A 19,489-nucleotide genomic window follows, 5' to 3' on the forward strand; every position below is an offset into this window, starting at 1 on the left:
CATATGACACATATTAACTGCTTTTATAAGACATTCATAGTATCAAGCTTCATCATAGCTAGACTATATATTATAGTACATAATTCATGAATACAGATTATATCCCTATGTCAGGGGCATATACAAACAACCGTCGTTGCAAGCAAAATTCAGAAAGCTGTGGGCTGAGGTCCAGAAGGAAAATGAGTTTTTGTAATGCAGGACAATTACAATTCTACTAAGATTAGTACTAATTAAAGATTAGCAAATTTCCCTAAATACTCTGATTACCAGTCAGTTGTGCGATAGTTTTGATCATGATCATTGAAGCATGAACATTTGCTATTGGATCTTGCCTAGTGTGGTTCACTGTTTTGTCTAGATGATTCAAGGTGGGATGGTTTGTATTTGCTTTCAAAATGAGGTCCATGTGGATTTTAAATAGAAGAAAATCTGCATTTTAAAATGATGGGGGGGGGGGGGGGGCCTCCATCAATATCATTACAATAGATCTACATATAAGTCCAAGGATCAATTTCACAAACACACAACTGAGTTTTTAAGACTGGAAAGTGAAGCATAGAGTAAAATATATTTGTGCAAAGATGGCAGTCAAGTACAGCGGACAAAATAATAATCAATGTAGGAGAGGTTTTCCTTTGATCATTTTACTAAATGATACCGTTGACGGTAGATGGCATTTACACAGATAGGTGTCAATGAGATACTATAAAAATGTTACAAATGTGTGTCATGTATGGCATGCGTCTTAGTCTGACAAGACACAGTATCTCCAGGATGCAGAATTTCACATCTAATGAAAATACACTATGTACCAACCTATATAATCACTAACACCATTAATAAATTCAGATTATTTTATGATGTTTCACTTTTCAGGCATCCATTCTGACAGTTCTTCAGTGATAACCTGGCACCTTAATAATCCACGTCTACTCTCTTGAACCTCCTCAGATGTTTTGTTTGTGGTACAGTGTTTTTGTTTAGCCTGTAACGCTCAAAGCATTTCACATGACTGTGGAGACAGAAGCTAATGGCAGACACGTGGAAAACAATTAGAGTCAATTTTCTTTTCTTCTCTTCCTGCAGTAGTGAGGGGCTCCCCGAGGGCCAGTGTTTCAAACAGGCAGCAAAACAGGAGTCGCAAGAGTCATGAACCCACAGCGGTAAAACGCCTGCCTTGATCTACGTGCAATACATTTGCTAATGTAAACAACGCGATATTGCTTGATCTCGTTTTAACACGCGCTCTCACAACACAGGGTTGTCAAGAGATCCGTGTACACACTATGTCATCGTGGCAGTTCTAGGCAGGGCATAGAGGATCATAACGCAGTGGAGGCTTTAGGCTAGGAAGAAACAGTTTGGCAGAATGGAGTGTCTGGCATGTGTGTGCGTGACTTGTCACTTTGTCAGTGGAGACAATGGATCTCTACACTTGATTTAGTGAAGCGGAGGCTTTACATAACCTTGCTTAAAACCCCCCTCCAGTGGATTTGGTCATATTTTAAGATATTTCATGTGCAGCTGGGTTTTCCCCTGCTCTGTTCATTAGCCACAGTGTTCCCCAGTGTATTTTGTTGACAAATACCTAGGGATGCGGCCGATCCGATCCAATATCGGTATCGGGTGCCGATATTGGCACTAATTCACGAATTGGATCGGAATCGGGTTTTTTTTTTTTTTTTTGCAATTCCAGCGCGGGCCGCACAGGGGGCGGGGCGCTGGCCGTAATTTGACCATGTATAATAGTATCCTTCTTTGCCTTGTATATTTTCTTAAATTTCTCTGCTTTTTGCAAGGTATATTTAAAAAAAAACTTTAATTGGCCAAATCTTTGCCTATACTGTATATTCAAGAAAAATATCGGTATCGGCAGATATCCAAATTCAGGTATCGGATTCGGATCGGAAGTGAAAAAATGTGGATCGGTGAATCCCTACAAGTAACCTTATCTTGGGCTCAAAGTCCTAAAAATAAGCTGTTGGTAAAAACGGGTGATGACGGCAGACATTATAATGGTCTGACGAGTGAAGTATGATAAATAAATATACATTATATATTTACAGTAATTGCCCTCTGCCGTTAGCGTTAGCTAGCTGTGGTCAAATTAGTTTTGACAATGCGTTGCTCGTTGATGAGATATTTGTTTTATAACTACAAAATTTAGTAGCTAAACCAGAGATAGGTGGTGTTGCTAGCTAGCTAGCTGCCTCTGTGATGTAAGCTAAACCAGAGATAGGCTGTGTTGCTAGCTAGCTTGCTGCCTCTGTGCTGTTAGTAGAGAGCGGGGACACGTACTGTCGGTGGGCGTCGGCTCTGAATGATACCGTGCATGTATTGGCTGAAAAAAAAACGGAGCCCTCCCATTCGCTCGGAGTTCCTCCTATCAAAATGTGGAGGCTGGACCTAAACGTTTCTGTTTCTGTTTGGAAAAAATGAAATGACAAACGTCAGAGAGAAACCTCTGATTGTGGGGCTATTTAATATCAACTTAAAGTACACTACACATACAATACGAATGTAAACAAGGCTTTCATAGGATGACAATATATTAAAACATGTTCGTTATCCAAGTCATTCCTTGGCTCCCTATCGAGAGCTCCGTCAATCAATTTGAGATGAAAAAAGAGTGAATGCTTATTTTAACTTGTGTAGTATCTTAGCCACACTGTATTTCATGGCTATAGCATAGATATTATATTACTATAGATGGGTCACCGCAGGCTCCGCCAATTCTAACAACTGGTAGCAGCAAGTCTCCTAAATAGGCGTGGCCAACCACTGACTCAAACCTGCCGAAAGTCTCCTAAGTGGGCGTGTCCGTGGAAAACCATGGGCAAAACCCACGTGACAAAATGACAGGAAGTGAGTTGAAGTTGGGCCGTCTTGCTTGAATCCCATCGTCTTTGGCTATACTGTGTCTCTGACCACCACCTGAGGTTGTTTGGGTGAACGTTAGTACCATCAGGGAATCTTGTGTCTTCGGCAGAGGAGAAACTCAAAGTTCTTTCATACTGCTGTTTTCCCCCCGTGTTATTCAAGGTTCAAGGTTCACTTTATATGTCTCCCATGGGAGAAATGTGTCTTGGTCTGGTATCTTGTCTTATATGTTAATGAAACAGCAGCTTAACCTCACCTCTCCACAGAATTAGCGTCACTAGCAACACTGTACAGGTACGCTAAGAGCCTCAGTGTGCAGCACTGCAGAGAAGTGGGAAGCTTCTCGTCATTAATAGGGTCACACACTCCCTGCTCTTTTTGCAGGGCCTTTAAAAGCCCTGGCGCTACTTAAAAGGAGTGAGCTGTAACACAATAGCAACAGTCAGTCGGGGCACGCAGGCAAAGTGAAAGAAATCAAGCTAGCTCTCAGGAGACCTGAGAGTTAGCTCAGGTCTCCACTCCCTCAGCAGCACATCATGCTGCTGCTGAGAGGCGGCTGGGCTCTTTCAACTGTCGAGTAGTGGAGCCTCTCTTTCCTCTCTCCTTCCTCTCTGGAAGTAACATTGCCAATGTCATTTTCCATGAGAGCTGCTCCTCCATTGGTCAAGGCCAGCAGCACATGAGAGCTGCTCCTCCATTGGTCAAGGCTAGCAGCACATGGGGGGCAGCTGACGAATGGCTTACTCCGCTCGGCTTGTATAATGAGAGGAGGGAGAGCGAGACACGGTCTGAGGGGGGTTTAGCAGCACTTGTATTACGGAACGCAGGGATGATTTATTCAACATGGACTTCGTGGCCAAAGCTTTGGGGAGCTTTAACTTAGAGACAGAGACAATGTAGCCACAGCAGTGAGCCTCAACCGCTGAGAATAAGACTGTTAGTAAGACACGGTTACACATTTATACAGGTATAAAACTGCACTTGGGGACAGCTAGTAAAGGACTTATTCCAAATTCATAGTCAAATTGTGCGGGGGTGTGGGAGAACACGGCGGTTAGGCGTCAGATGTTGCCGCTGCACGTTGTTGGCCGGCAATTAGCCAACGTGGCTTAAAAATGGGTTTTGCGTGTATTTTTCTTACTTTCAAATCCATAGTACATCATGGAGAATGATTCTTTTAAAGGCCTGTGTGTAAGAATTTCTGATTCTTATTGAAACCGGTGGCTGTTAGCGTAACTGCAGTCGGCCTGTTCTTGCTCTCGCGTTGGCGCGCATGCTTGTACTCAGCGCAATTATGCGAGTCGTAACGTTATCAGCTAACGTTATGACATTCGCTGATAAAAGTCATTTGCAAACAGCAATCTGGCCAATTTTCAGCCGGGACGGCCGGGAGTCTGGATAAATCTGCGGACATTATTGTTACATTATTTGTTACATTATCCACACAAGACTATTGAATTTATTGAATGACACCTGGGGCTCGCTTAGTTAGCTAGAAGGCAATTAATGCGCATTTCGCATTAGCAAGCAAGCTAACGTTATCTAACATTAGCCAACTGAAAAACCACAATATCAAAATAGATTTGTCAAAGTCATTTTGTGTATGACTTTGGGCTCCAACCAGCCATTTATTGTCATAACACCACCACAGTGATATTTGCTCTTCTGGAGACAGTTTTATGGTAAATAGCTAACACAACAAGCTACAAGCTAAGAGGAAGGTCCCTCCCTTCATCAGTCTAAACTATAAAGCATGAGCGATGTTAACTATATAGCTTCATTTGATAAAACTTTGATCTGTTTGTGAAGGGTTTTTGCAGGCCACCACACAATTATGATGAGGCAGACAAGTTCCCAAATCCAAAACCTCCATACAGAATTTTGATGGATATGGTTTTATTTTATAACTCATTTTATTACCATTATTATTATTACTGTATTATTACCATTATTGTTATCATTATATTGTTGTTATCATCTATATAGTGATATTATAATTTCTGTCACATGCCTGGCGAAAATGTCAGACAGACGGTTTAGCCAAAATGTGAGCAAACGTCTAGCGATATGATCATGCCATTTTGATCAGCGGGCCTTTTCCAAGCATAAGGAGAGCTGTGCGAGCACAGTTGTGACCCCTCCTCTATTCAATATTGTCGGCCGACCCATGCGGTGCTTCGCGGGGAAGCCTTTTCATTCTAAGTACATTGTGATTGCTAAGCCTTCTGTCCCGAAAATTTCCTTCCACAATTCAAGCTGTCTTTGAGGAGAGACTCTGCAGCTCGCATTCCTGACTGGGTGTCCTGGATGTTTGAGGGAGTCAAACAGGGCTCCTTCGCAACTCGCGGCCCTTCCCCCACCACCACCTCTCTCTCTCTCTCTCTCTCTCGGTGAAAGGACGGAGGCGTGCTCTGCTCTGCACTGGCGGCGAGCCCCCTCCCCCCACACACGGCTCCTCCCCCCACACGGCTCCACCAGGCATCGCCGGGGCTTGTGGGGGATTAAAGAATGGAACACGGTGACAGACAAAAACAGTGGTGGGCACCTCCCTGCACGGCTGTGTTTCACGGTGAAAAGGGCTCTGCTCCGAGGCCATACAACACACACAATGATAGATCAACTCCATGAGTGGACAAGATAAGTGTGGCTGAATGGCTAAGCAGCTCTTTTATAACCTTCGTGTACCACGGTGTCAACGTTGAAATGGTGAGGGGGGGGGGGGGTGACACGTGATGAAATACCAGTGTTGGGGGGTAACTCATGACAAAAGTAACATATTGTACATGTAATATATTACTTTTAGCAGTAACTCAGTAATATGACTTATTACCAATAGGATTTCAGTAATATTATACCAGTTACTTTGTCAAGTAACACAAGTTACCAATTGAGTTAAAAAAAAAAATCTTTATCAAAGCATATATTTAAATAAAGATACAATAATTTCCTAATCAAATTGTGTGTTTTTATTCAAATAGCCAATATAGATGGCAATAACAAAGGAAAAGGATACAATTTAGAATTTTGGATGGTTTACACTGACTTCAAGACGGTTTAAATTATTTTTCGGGATGTTCCGGGGCGCCCATGTGAAAGTAATCCAAAAGTAGTGTAATAGGTAACGAGTCACTCTACACAGACAGTAATATTGTAAAGTAACCTATTACTTTCAAATGAAAGTAACTAGTAATATGTAGTATATTACATTTTGAAAGTAACTCGCCCAACACTGTGAAATACAGGCAATGTCTCCCAAAAGAAATAATACTGCATTAAAGGTTATCTGCAACCGATGTAGCAATAGAGACACTGCATGAAATTGCAGTGATAGGCCCCGCCCATCACGGGGGGAAAGCTCTCCATTCACTTCCATACACCAGCGTCATTTTCCTTGAATTAAACACAGCTAAAAGCTGTTGTGTGGTGGGCTGCGCAGACAACAAATGTAAAAATTCGTCATCGTTTTTGTACTCCTGAGCAAAACAAGGAAGCCATTGAGAATTGGCCAGAAGAAAAATGTGGATCTAGCTGTCAAGGAAGTAAGTTGGAGTGTTCATCGTCCGTATATATGATCTTTGTGTGCAACACGTGACATTAGGAGAACACCAGGATTGGGGGGGGGGGGGTTTGTTTCCCCCCATTTTGGGCGTGGTTTCTGAATGACGACGCGCTCCGCAGTGTCTCTACTCTGCCAACTTAAAATGACAAAGGCTGCCTCCAAAAATGGATGAATCAGTTTGTTTGTTTTTACCAGTAAACATGATGAATGTTAAGAAAATTAAACCCGCGTCCATCATCAGGGGGGAAAAACACAACATTGTTTGGACTATTTCCTGTAGTCGGACTTAACATCATACGTGTCGAGGGTGCTGTTCTTCACTGAGTGGTCATAAAAGCCATAAGAGCAGCAGTAGGTCTGGTGTATCAGATGTCAGACAGCTTCAGGGAACGCACTGCATCCCCCAGCTCGCTCTGAGCTGTTGGCCATCACAGAGCACATTGCTAAGTCTTCCTTATTGAATCCATTCATGCCGTGATTGATTCATACCGTGAAAAGCCATTATGGTTCCAACGCTAATCTTCACGGACAAATGAAACTCGACACTCAGTCGCTAATTGTAGCTGGATTCTAGGAAGAGGAAGTGAACATTTCAGCGACCGTTCCTATTGTTGGCTATTTCAACAGCTGTGGTCGATTCAAACTATCATTTGAATGATGTTTTCCCATAGATAATACATTGAATTATACCAAATAACAAATTATACTTGATATACTATCAAGTGTTTCACAAAACTGTGAACTTATTACGTATGGGACTGTAGAAGAATTAGAGCCAAGTAAGAGATAGCATAGCTTGGCTTTGATTACATTTGCAACTAGCATAGCTCTTTAGGAACAGTTACAGTTACTGTTATGATAGAATAGCATACCATAATAATGGTAACAAGCCAAGGTAACAATTCCTTTTTGATACAAATGTCTCAATGAAGTTGCAGTTTTACGTTAATTTTCACTTTGAACAAACTACAAACAGTAACGTTACTCATTTTGAAATGTCATCTTAATATGGACCTAACTTCACAATGGTAGGAAATCATCTTAAGATCATGTTGCTACGCGAGCCTTCACAGACGCACAATGGCAGACACACATTAGCAATTTGAAACGGCTGGAAGCTCTCACAATCTGACGCTTTGTCCACACGCACACACACACACACACACACACACAAAATCTCCCGGGAACCAAGAATCGCCTTCGGCCAAAAGCTCATATAACTCAAGACTCATCATCACGATGTTTTAACAACACCAAGCAAATCCACGAAGCATCGCAACCAGAAAGAAGAGACATAACAGCAGGAAGATACAACTTACCTTTTCATTTTTCACCTTCTTCAACGTTCTGCATTCATTATTATTATTATTCTCTAGCTCCTCGGGTTCAGTTTTTGTGGTCAATGCTGGTACTATCCCAACAGGTTCAAGTGCAATATTCCCCATTTGATTGGCTTCCGCCAAGTCTGTTGATTGTGTGTTCTCAAAGGACGCGTTGCGCCCGCTACTCCCCAACGCCACTTGGGCTTGAGACACGACGTCCTTCTCCGCGGCGGCTATCGCCACCACCGGGCCTCCGTCCGCTTTCTCCTTCTTACTCTTCCCGCCCGCCGGGTCCTTCTCCTTCTTACCGCCGAGCACACCCCTGGAGGCTTTGCCCCCTTTCTCCATGTTCTTCGCAGAGGTGGAATTGTTGCCAGCGGCGGCGGCGGCGGCCGCGCTCGCCGCTGCGCCCGCGGGCGGCTCCCCTCCTTGAGTCCGTCCCGTACTTTCCTTACCTTTGGCCCCGGCGGCGTCGCCGGTCGAGGCTTTGCTACTATTGTCTTTAGAGTTCTTGCTGCGCTTGGATTTGGATTTGCTCTCTTTGCCCTGAGAGCCGGACACTGGGCTCACGAAGCGGATGTTGTCGGGCAGCGTGGCCACGGCGCTGCTGGGCGGTGCCGCCATGCCCTCCTTGTTGGTGCCGGACATCTCAAGCTTGTCCTTCTCTAAGTCGGCGTCGAGGTCGATAATCAGATTTCCAACGCCGATATCCCACTCATCCCCGCTGTCGTAAGTGTCCACCGCATTAGAGTCCACACCTTTCCCGCCTGCAGTGCCACCACTTAGGGACATTTTAGTGCCAACGGCCCAGGTTTGCCTCGGGGAGGTCCGACGCCCTCGCAGACGGGGCCCGGGTTTGCCGCGGTGAGGTCCGACACCCTCGCAGACGGTCGGTCGGGGCCAAGGGTTGGAGAATCCTCACGGTCTACACGTCGCCTGCCCATCTGACCACATTTTAAGCCCTGAGGGTGACAAAGAGACAAGCGTTAAGTCGAAATCGGGTTTCTTCAAATTGGGTTACAGACTTGGCTCTGCCCATCAACGAGCAAAAAAATTAATTGGGTAGAAAAAAATATATAAATAAAAAAACATTTGATCAATTGCCAGTAATTCCCTTATGATCACGGCACAAGCCTTCATTGCTAATCCCCACGGGTGTGACAGCATTACCCAGAAACCCCGTCTGCATAATCACCATGGCAACCGTGGGAAATGTAGCCTAAACCCTGCGTCGACAGCCAGGGTGGCCCCGCCCCCGCTGTTCTGAACGACAGGCTCTCTTTCACAAGGACGTGCTGCTGATAGTGTCACTGCTGATAAATAAGCCATGGCTGGCCTCACTTGTCCCAACACGGTTTAGATACTCACCATGTGCTCTCAACTAGGACGATCTGCCATCAAAGACAGCTTCAAAACACAAATAAACCTTTGTGTGAATTATGAGAAAGGTAAATGTGCTATATGTCCTTCCAATTTAGTCTACATAATACATATAGGCGCACACACAAAAATCGCAATTCTACGTAGGCTACTTTTGGACAGATCAACAGGGATATACTGTATACGTTTTTTTAAGCCACCTTGTGCCTTTGAAATGGGATAAATCAGAAGCAATTATGGTTACAACAAACCATTTCCATTTTCACAATTCAGATCAAACATGTTTGTCATTTTCAGATGAACAGTCAGTGAAGGCTGTCTCCCTTTTGTCTAAATATTTACAATGCTTGATTTGACTGATCCAGTGCACAGGATTCTCTTGTCAAAGAGAACACAGTATCCACTGATGCACTCTTCTTCTTCTTTTACACATTATTTTGTTGCTTTTTAAACTGGATAAAGTATGAATAGTGTAGTAATCAAATTTCCACGACACGATTATCGTGGCCAAAATAATTCACGAGAACGATACCGCAAAATCTATAAAAAACAATCTAAGATAATTTTTTATAAATAAATATGAATAGTGCTATCAGTCCAATTCATCTTTAACATCGTTTATTGTGCATTTTGTCTCTTTTTTTGGGCAACTTAATTACACTCAAAATACGAGTGTAGCAAAATTGTATTGTAGCGTATTGTAACCATAATTGTTGCTGCACAAAAGCATACAAAAAGAGCAATTAGACAGAATGGATACAGTGAAAAGGCAACAAGATGAACTGATAAAGCAAAAGATCCACAATGCCTAACATCTGCCATCAACACAATGTCAATGGAAAACAAAATCAGATTGCAGCGGATTTGACTGTGTGCCAGGGTGCCGGTAGGGATCAGGCCTGACAATACTGACAAACCTCCCACAATGAATGGACCCAAGGAAATTATCAATCATGTCGTGAAACCCAGAAAAACCCTGTGTACAATTGTAACCAGCAACCATATAGACAAAATGAGCATTCTTTACACAAAATCACCACACACGCCATTTGTATTCCAATTACTCTTCAGTTCAAAAAAGCATAAAAAAAGAGAATCCAAAGCTCAACCAAGAAGTAATTCCTCTCTCTAATTCCTTATGACCAAAAATAAAATGGATGCCAGTGGGGTCCGGGGATCCCCAGGGCTCCTTGTGGGGGGTTCCAGGAGGTCCCTAGTAAAAAGGGGTGCAACGTATTTTCACTATAATACCATCCATAAGTAACACAATGACAGAATGTAGGACTGTTGTTGGTCATGTGTTTGCTCATGGGTTTCATACACTTTCTGTAATAAAACATCTAAGGTGTTAGAGTCTGGTATAGCGCAGACACTGTGGGACAGACTCTGCCTCTTCCCTGTGGTGAGTCACCATCTTAGCTTTTGGCTACGCCGTAGTTATTTAGGAGGGAGTGGGTTAGAATGGAGTGGGTTAGGAGGGAGTGGGTTAGGAGGGAATGGGTTAGGAGGGAGTGGGTTAGGAGGGAGTGGGTTAGGAGGGAGTGGGTTAGGAGGGAGTGGGTTAGGAGGGAGTGGGTTAGGAGGGAGTGGGTTAGGAGGGAGTGGGTTAAGGCCGCAAACAGAGATGAGTGAATACCAGCTATCCATTGGGTGGATTAGTGGGTGTGTAAATGGGGTGTGTTTTTAGTGAAATTGCAGATGGCCACAACTTGCGGGGAGCAGGGGCCAGCAAGTTTGTGTGAGAGACCACAGGCTGACAACGAACCAGTAACCACTCTGTAATACTGATTTAATAATGTAATGCAGGCCTATTCAACTGGCGGCCCGGGGGCCAAATCAGGCCCGCCAATCAAGTCACACCGGCCCACCGACCAGTTCTGGGAGAGAGAGAGAGAAAAAGGGCCTCCCTGCTGCCTGCATGTGAATTCTCTCTTTATTCACGAGTTTCCTGGTGAGACCGTGGGCGCTTCCATGACACCCTCCCTCCCTGCTTCCAGCTGCCGGTTGCCTGTTTCCGCCCAGGACCGTTCATAGAGAAAGAGACTGAAAATAATCATAATAATTGTTGTGACTTTGTACCTACCTATGTCTTGTAATGGAGCCCCCCAGCACAATAATTTCACACGTGCATAATTGTACAACGGAGTGACAATATCTTGAATCTTGAAAGAGAGAGGCCGCTAAAGCTCCGTTCAATGACCAAATAATAAGAGTTCCGGTTTGGACGTTTAGCCTTCAAAACAAAAGCGGCCGCTATGCAAACACATACTATTTTTTTGCAATTTCGGCTAAAATAAGCCCGTACAGTACGAGTGAATTGACGTTCACCTCGTTTTTGTAAAATATCGCCGCTATGCAACCACAGAACGTTACTATTTTTAGCCATTTTGGATCAAATAAGCCAAACGTTCCCACTCTTTGACAGCGGCGCGCACGTCCTTGCTAGTGAAAAAATGTAAACAGGAAGTCGCCAACCAGCAACCGCTGAGAATCATTGGAAACGTAAGTCCAGGAATAAGGTGAATATCTGTCTTTCTCTCTTTCCATTTGCAATGTAGTAAAATCTAAATTTTAAAGATGTGGTGCATTGTGTCAGTACAGCACTACTACATGATGTTAATACTGACTCAGGCTCTTGGCTTTCTGACAATGTGGCCCCCTGGACAATATAGTTGAATAGCCCTGATGTGATGTAATGTAATACACAATATTCTCATAATGTTATTAAATATCAGAGTTATCATCTATATATATATACAATACAATATATATCAGTATATCGCGACACCCCGCGCACAAAAGGCGGCCGCTCCCGAAAAACGCTACAGCCGGCATTTATTTCCTCCGGGCGCAGCGCTTTCAAAAGTTGAGAAACGCTCAACTTTTCAGAAAAGTTCCTGGTGATGTGAACCACTTTTTCCAGCCAACCACACCAACCACCGCGATCACAGAGACACTGATCGTTTCCCATAGCAACAACAAATACAACCACCGCGATCACAGAGACACTGATCGTTTCCCATAGCAACAACAAATACAACCACCGCGATCACAGAGACACTGACCGTTTCCCATAGCAACAACAAATACAACCACCGCGATCACAGAGACACTGGCCGTTTCCCATAGCAACAACAAATACAACCACCGCGATCACAGAGACACTGACCGTTTCCCATAGCAACAACAAATACAACCACCGCGATCACAGAGACACTGGCCGTTTCCCATAGCAACAACAAATACAACCACCGCAATCGCAGAGACACTGACCGTTTCCCATAGCAACAACAAATACAACCACCGCGATCACAGAGACACTGACCGTTTCCCATAGCAACAACAAATACAACCACCGCGATCACAGAGACACTGACCGTTTCCCATAGCAACAACAAATACAACCACCGCGATCACAGAGACACTGACCGTTTCCCATAGCAACAACAAATACAACCACCGCGATCACAGAGACACTGACCTTTTCCCATAGCAACAACAAATACTACCACGAGATCACAGAGACACTGACCTTTTCCCATAGCAACAACAAAGTGAAAGTGAAAGTGCCCGCGGTAGAAATTGGACGCTGTAATATTTCCGTTACTGCAACAGCGATCTTAGAGGGAGTATGGATTATACGGGAGTCATGTACTGTAAATATCTACTAAGCCTTTGCTTGTTGCACAACAGTTTTGTCTGCTGGAAGACGTGCTAACGAGCTGGAGCTAGCAGCTGCTCGGCTAACTTCAGGTGACCATGCTGTGACCTGCTTTTTCCACATCAAAAAAACGGTATGTTGTGAACGCAGCCTTTAGTGTGCAGAACCAAAGCGATGCAGCTGTTGTCATTACATAAAGCAAGTTAATATCACTGACCGTCACAAACACATGGACCTTTTATTTCCCTTTATTTACCCTAAGTCTTTTCCTCGTCTCCCACAAAGTGAGGCTGTAAGACTCATTCTCTCTCATGGTGCCGCTGAACATAGTGTTGCTGTGGTTGAAGCTGATGAGGGATGTAACGATAACCGGTTTTAATGATAACCGTGATAAAATTCCTTACGATAACCGTAGCGTTTCAAATTTTCATTATCATTAAAACCGTGGCACCATGATTACTGTGTTACCATGAAAACATGGTAAATACTGTCTATCATCAACCAAAGTTGGCAACTGTCTCACAGATGCGACCGTGCAGCCTTCAGTGAGTGTATCAATCCTTTTTGGGTCTGAGTTTTCAATATAAAATAGGGATGTTCATCAATTATCGAAAATCGATAATCGATCGTTAAGGATTGGAATCGATCCTGTGGCATTTGGATCGATTTTCTAATTATTAAAAAAAAAATTTTTTTTTTTTTTGTGGACTAGGTTTGGGTGGAATTCGTTCCTCCTCGCCCCACTCCATTGCACAGCCGACTAACGTGAGGTGGAGCTTCATATAGTCTCTAGTTTTCTGGCTGGGCACGGGCCTTTGTGCCAACAAAACTGTGTTAAACATGGGAAATTCACACCGGCATGCGCCGGGGACAGCAGTGTTGGAGAGGAGACACATTGAAATAAAGAGTTAATTGAGGAGAACACGTTGTCTTTCGTATTTTCTGCCATAGGCATTCATTTTGTAAAAAAAAAAAAAAAAAAAAAAAATGAAAATATTGAAAATTTTCTAAGTATTAATAAAATCGATGATCGATAATTGATCGTTAATTTTCACCGATTATCGATTTTGGAAAATTTTCAAAATGAACATCCCTAATATAAAACATTGTATAATGATTTCAGTGAGTCTCTCAGTACTTTTTGAACATTTTCAGCAATTTACGATCACCGCGATCATTTTGGTCACAATAATCGTGATGTGAAATGTTCATAGCGTTACATCTCTAGTGCTGTGGTTGAAGCTGAGTGGCCACAGAAAGTGGATTCTCTGAACATCTTGACCCCTTTGTGAGCCCCTCATCCAGCGCACGCAAGTCAATAATTAACCCTCACATCTGCTGCTGTCCTCCCCTCCAGTGATAAGGAAGAACGTGCGGGGGCCAGAGAAAGCCTGCCCGAGCACAAAAGCCTGTGGAGAGGCAGGCAGGCAGGCAGGCAGGCAGGCAGGCGGGGGTGATCCGATCAATAGCACCTCTATTTCTGATGATTCTCACACACAATGTGACCTGAGAAAAATCTCTGAAAACCAATTTGTAAAGATGAGTTTCGACGACTCCGATTAGTAACCAGGGATGCACCGATCCACATTTTTTCACTTCCGATCCGATTCCGATACCTGAATTTGGATATCTGCCGATACCGATATTATGCCGATACCAATATTTTTCTTGAATATACAGTATAGGCAAAGATTTGGCCAATTAAAGATTTTTTTTTTTAAATATACCTTGCAAAAAGCAGAGAAAATTAAGAAAATATACAAGGCAAAGAAGGATACTATTATACATAGGCAAATTACGGCCAGCCTGTGTGGCCCGCGCTGGAATTGCGCCAATATCGGCACCCGATACCGATATTGGATCGGTCCCATCCCTATTAGTAACCATGCTGTTTATGAGTGTTACACCAAATGCCTTCCCCTCCCCAAGAGTACTAAAAAGAGAAGCACCATTTCTGAGAGGAAATATGGACCTTTGGGGATAAACGCATCGATATTGCATCTGCTTGCTTATCTCATCATATTTTGTCCTCTCAACAATATATGATCTGAGAAGTTCTGTGGTGAACGAATGGAGAAAACAAAAATGTGTCTTGGATACAGTAATAAAATGTGTATTAGAATTCACACGCTACTCCTATTACCTTGGACACTTGTGAATTTGAAGTCTTTGAAAGCTAGTGGGGAAAAAACAGTATAGTATTATACTGTACTGGCAAAATAGACTGGTATTCTATTATAAAAACATGACATACAGTAACACATAACATCATATAAACCATACAGAACAGCCAAGGATAAAAAGAACAAGAGATATAAAGCAACCTAAGTTCAATAACCATTACAGCAAAAGACTCACATATGGACTCTAGCTTACTCGGTAAGAATGATCTCGATGTTGTCATGCGGAGTGAAATCTTGGAGCTGCTCCAGCAACTATGACTGCATCCAAAGTGATTTTATGGGGATATTGGGCACATTTTCTGCTTCATACCGGTTAGCAGTAGGATGAAATAAAGCTCACTTGGGTGCAACAGCTCAAACCAAATCCATAAAACGATTCTACAAATCATTTTGAGTGCACAAGCTCCAAGTTTTGTCCAATTATGAAATCGCAGTCTAAAGATTCTGTTCTCAAGTTTTATATTCACAAGTACATTGATTTAATTATCCGATATCTTAGAAATAACAAACGCCAAAGAAATGTATAAGGGTCCTTTCTCACTGGGAACGATTGCTTTCGACCTGTGCCCGAGTACGATTGCCCCCCCTGAGGCCCCCCCCTCCCCCCACTGGTCAGCTTTCACATTACAACATTTCTTCCGCGCTCGGGAACACTTGCACAGTACACTTGCATCATCAACTACGCCTGGAGTGTATCCTCGCCCGTGTGTTGTCTACGTGGTTCGGTACACTTGCTGTTCAGTATCGCAGGTGTTTCCATGCAAGCGTTTCCCCAGGCCACCTTTTCAAGTGGACCCTGTCACGGTTGGCGGTTCCGCGGCCGGGCAACGCAACGCAACATTCACACACTCCTCAAACGAACCGGACCTGGGGTCAGTTTGGGTGACAAGTGTGTTCGGAAAGCACTCCGTAAGACACCTACACCAAACTGTTCTACAACTGGCTCATGTAGTCTTAAGGCCATGTTCAGACTAGGAGGCCAAATCTGATTTGTGAACTTTAGTGACCTATTAATGACTTTATCCAGATTGGTTTTATGAGTCTGGACGCTCCAAGTCTGATTTGTGTCACTTGTCCCAAACCACATATGGAGGTAGTTTCCAATCTGCTTTCGACTGATGTGACTTGAGTGCGGACGGGCAGATCCACCAAATCTGATTTGAACGTCACTCGCAACTCGTCGTCAAATGCTTCTGCGCAGGAAAACCACGTCACCAACGTACGTATTTACTGACGCTCCACGTCGTTACCATAGCAACCCATGCAGATAGGCCGTTTAGGTCTGGACACACAGATCCGACTTGAGAATCAGATTTGTGGCAGTGCGGACACACTCCCAAATCAGATTTGGGAAACCAATCGAGATAATGATGATTCATGACTTTATCAGCAAATCCGATTTGCCTGTAATGTGAACACGGCCTTATTGGCTGGCCTGTCCCCCACTGCCTGAGTAGCATTGGGCGGAAAGAAAAAGAGCGAGTCAGTGTGCACGACCATTACTCAGCGCTCATTAGAAGAAGAACAGTCCAAAATGGCAGCTGGGTGGTGGAATGCACCAAACGCCATGGCAATCAGTGAAGAGATGGGCCATTTATATCAGCCCCCTCAGCAGTGACAGAGGCTGAGCTGGTGAGCAGCCATCTGATCACCCTGCCTGCCTGCCTGCCTGCTCACTCCTCACAGATGGCTCCCCCAAAGGGACAACAGTCATGGGGGGGCAGGTTGTGTGTGGAGAGAGAGGAGAGGGGGCGGAGTCATGGGGGGGCAGGTTGTGTGTGGAGAGAGAGGAGAGGGGGCGGAGAGAGAGATGCAGCAGCTGTCCCTGTTTGACTGGGTAAACAGTTGTGAGGTCTAATTTGTCCGACACCTCCACAAAGGAGAGGTTGTAACTCTATCGGCGGTTGACCTACTGTACTAACCCTTAAGCTGGAAGTGCAGCGCCAGCCTCTTTTTTCAAAAGAGCTCGTCAGTTGAGGAAATGTCCCGGTGAGCCGGGCCGCTGAGCGTGCAGCACGCAGTAGGGCTGCGCAATATAATCTATACGGCAATATATCGCGATATTTTATTTCCCGATATTGTATCGATACTTGGACGCCAAGTATCGCAATATTATTATTATTATTTTTTTTTATTTTTTTTGCAGGCCATGCCATGCCAGGCCTCTGCATCTGGTGATTCCCACCCCTAATCGATACTGTATCGATATTTCCCATATCGATGTGTTCAGTAACACTCAACACTCAGGAGTTTTGACTAAATTTGTCCACTAACTTATCAGTATAAAGTGATGTACATATTATTACACTACCTGGGTGGTACACAGTGTGTTGTATCTTTAGCTCTATTATTTGATTTTGAGTAAATTCTGTAGAATATCGCAATATATCGCAATATGTATCGCATCGCAATATATCGTGATACAATCGTATCGTGACCCAAGTATCGTGATACGTATCGTATCGAGAGATCCTTGCCAATACCCAGCCCTAGCACGCAGCAGTGCTGCTGTGTGTGCAGCACCTCCCTGAGTGCTGCTGGTCCTTCTTCTACACAGATCCACTGTCATTCAGCTATCTATCACACAGAGGCCACGTTCAGGGTGAGTCTGCCTCCACTGAGCAGACACACAGAGAACTCATCTGCAGGGGGAAGGGGATTTGTGATCTTTTTGCAATGGAACACAATTGAATCAGATTTGTCTTAAAGGAACAGCTCGCCCAAAAATCCAAAATACATATATATCCCCTCTCACCTGTAGTGGTGTTTATCCATCTATATCGTTTTGTGTTAGCTGACGGAGTTTTGGAGATATCGGCTGCAGAGTTTCTGCCTTCTCTCCAATACAATGGAACTGGATGGCACTCGGCTTGTGCTGCTCAAAGTGCCAAAGAAATACATTTGATAAACTCAACAACAGCAATGTCTCTTTCCAGAAATCATGACCCGGTTACTCAAGATAATCCACAGACCTTGTTATGAGCAGTTTCATGGAGGAACTATTTTCTTTTGACCAAACTACAGCCGCTAGCTGCTAGCTAGTTCCCACATGAGACTGCAAAAGAAAATAGTTCCTACATCAAACTGCTCACAACAAAGTCTGTGCATTATCTTGAGTAACCGGGTCATGATTTCTGGAAAGAGACAATGCTGTTGAGTTTTTCAAATGTATTTTGTTGGTGCTTCAAGCACCACAAGCCGAGTGCCATCCAGTTCCATTGTATTGGAGAGAAAGCAGACATCTCTGTGACCAATAACTCCAAAACTCAGCGACCACCCCAAAACGATATAGATGGATAAATAGCACTAACAGGTGAGAGGAAAAATATGTACGGTATTTGGGATTTTAGGGTGAGCTGTCCCTTTAATTAAAAGGCATAATTGAGTTTTTGCATGTGACTGTTAGGAACACCGTGCATAACAATAGAAATGAGACAACAAGCGGTTTGTTGCCGTCATATCAGTCAGATGATTACGGTGTTCATAGTGCCTGAATAGAATCAGTCAGTGCTAAGCAGTCATTTTGATATTTCTGTCAGAATTTAGTCAGAATGTGGATGTGAGAGTGGAGAGGGGTGGTAACTGAAAGGTTGGTATAGCAGTAGGTGGAAGGGAAAACAATACAAGCTGTTAATGGCCTTATGATATTCTAACGCTACACTTAAAAAATGAGAAAAAAGGTCACTGTACACCTTTTTGCACTACAAATGCAGCCAATTATCTAAAAAATGTGCCTACACAACACCAGTGGTCTTCAACAGGATCGCCAGGGGGTCTGCCAATTTTTGTCAAAGTAGTTTGTGAACATTTTTAAAGATGCATTTTAGACAGAAATAATAATAATATTGAGTAGGGCTGCACAATATATCGTTAGAGCATCGTAATCGTAATGTGTGCATGCGCAATAGTCACATCGCAGGACGTATGCAATGTCAAGTAATATGGCAAATGAACTAGCCAACATGAGCAAACACGCCACAATAACGCCCACTAAGCCATCCAGACTCCTCCCGGCCATCCTGGCTGTCAAATTGACCAGGTTGTCATTTGCAAATTACTTGATCAGGTAAGTTTGATTCAGATGTGAGCTAAACAACATTGACAGCTAGCAGCAGAGACAGTTAAGAGAGCTCACGTTGAGAGGCTAACGTTAGCTTGTTCACTTTCAACAGGTACAGTAGAAGTCTGCTACAAAGCAACCACCCCACCTGAATAAATGAAGTTTTCGTAGCAAAAAGGCAGTCCAATAGAGAGGCAAAGTGAACGTCACTTCCTGCTTCAGCACTGTACCAGAGATTTTCTTCCGCCATTTATTTTCCCATAGACATTTCATAAAATGCTTATAAAAATAGTTTTATTTAGTCAAACCAAAGGGCTCAGCTACATTTAGAATCGGGAGAGACTCTAGAACATTTCCCTCAGACCAAAACTTGGGGGAAAAAATAAAAATAAAATAAAAATCTTTAAACCTGCATTTTTTACGTTTTTGTCCGAGTGAAAT

The 19,489-nt window shown here is 43.6% G+C and overlaps 1 protein-coding gene across 1 annotated transcript in view; it reads right to left on the reverse strand.

Moving 5' to 3' along the window:
• znf609b (zinc finger protein 609b) overlaps positions 1 to 19,489 on the reverse strand; it is a 135,435-nt gene that overhangs the window by 65,393 nt on the left and 50,553 nt on the right. The window contains exon 2 of the mRNA XM_083652880.1: positions 7,762 to 8,726. Coding sequence (XP_083509006.1) covers positions 7,762 to 8,556 — 795 coding nt within the window. The 5' untranslated portion in view covers positions 8,557 to 8,726. The remainder of the gene's footprint in view (positions 1 to 7,761; positions 8,727 to 19,489) is intronic.

The sequence above is a fragment of the Poromitra crassiceps genome, assembly GCF_964638095.1.
Source record: "Poromitra crassiceps genome assembly, chromosome: 16".
NCBI lineage: Eukaryota > Metazoa > Chordata > Actinopteri > Beryciformes > Melamphaidae > Poromitra > Poromitra crassiceps.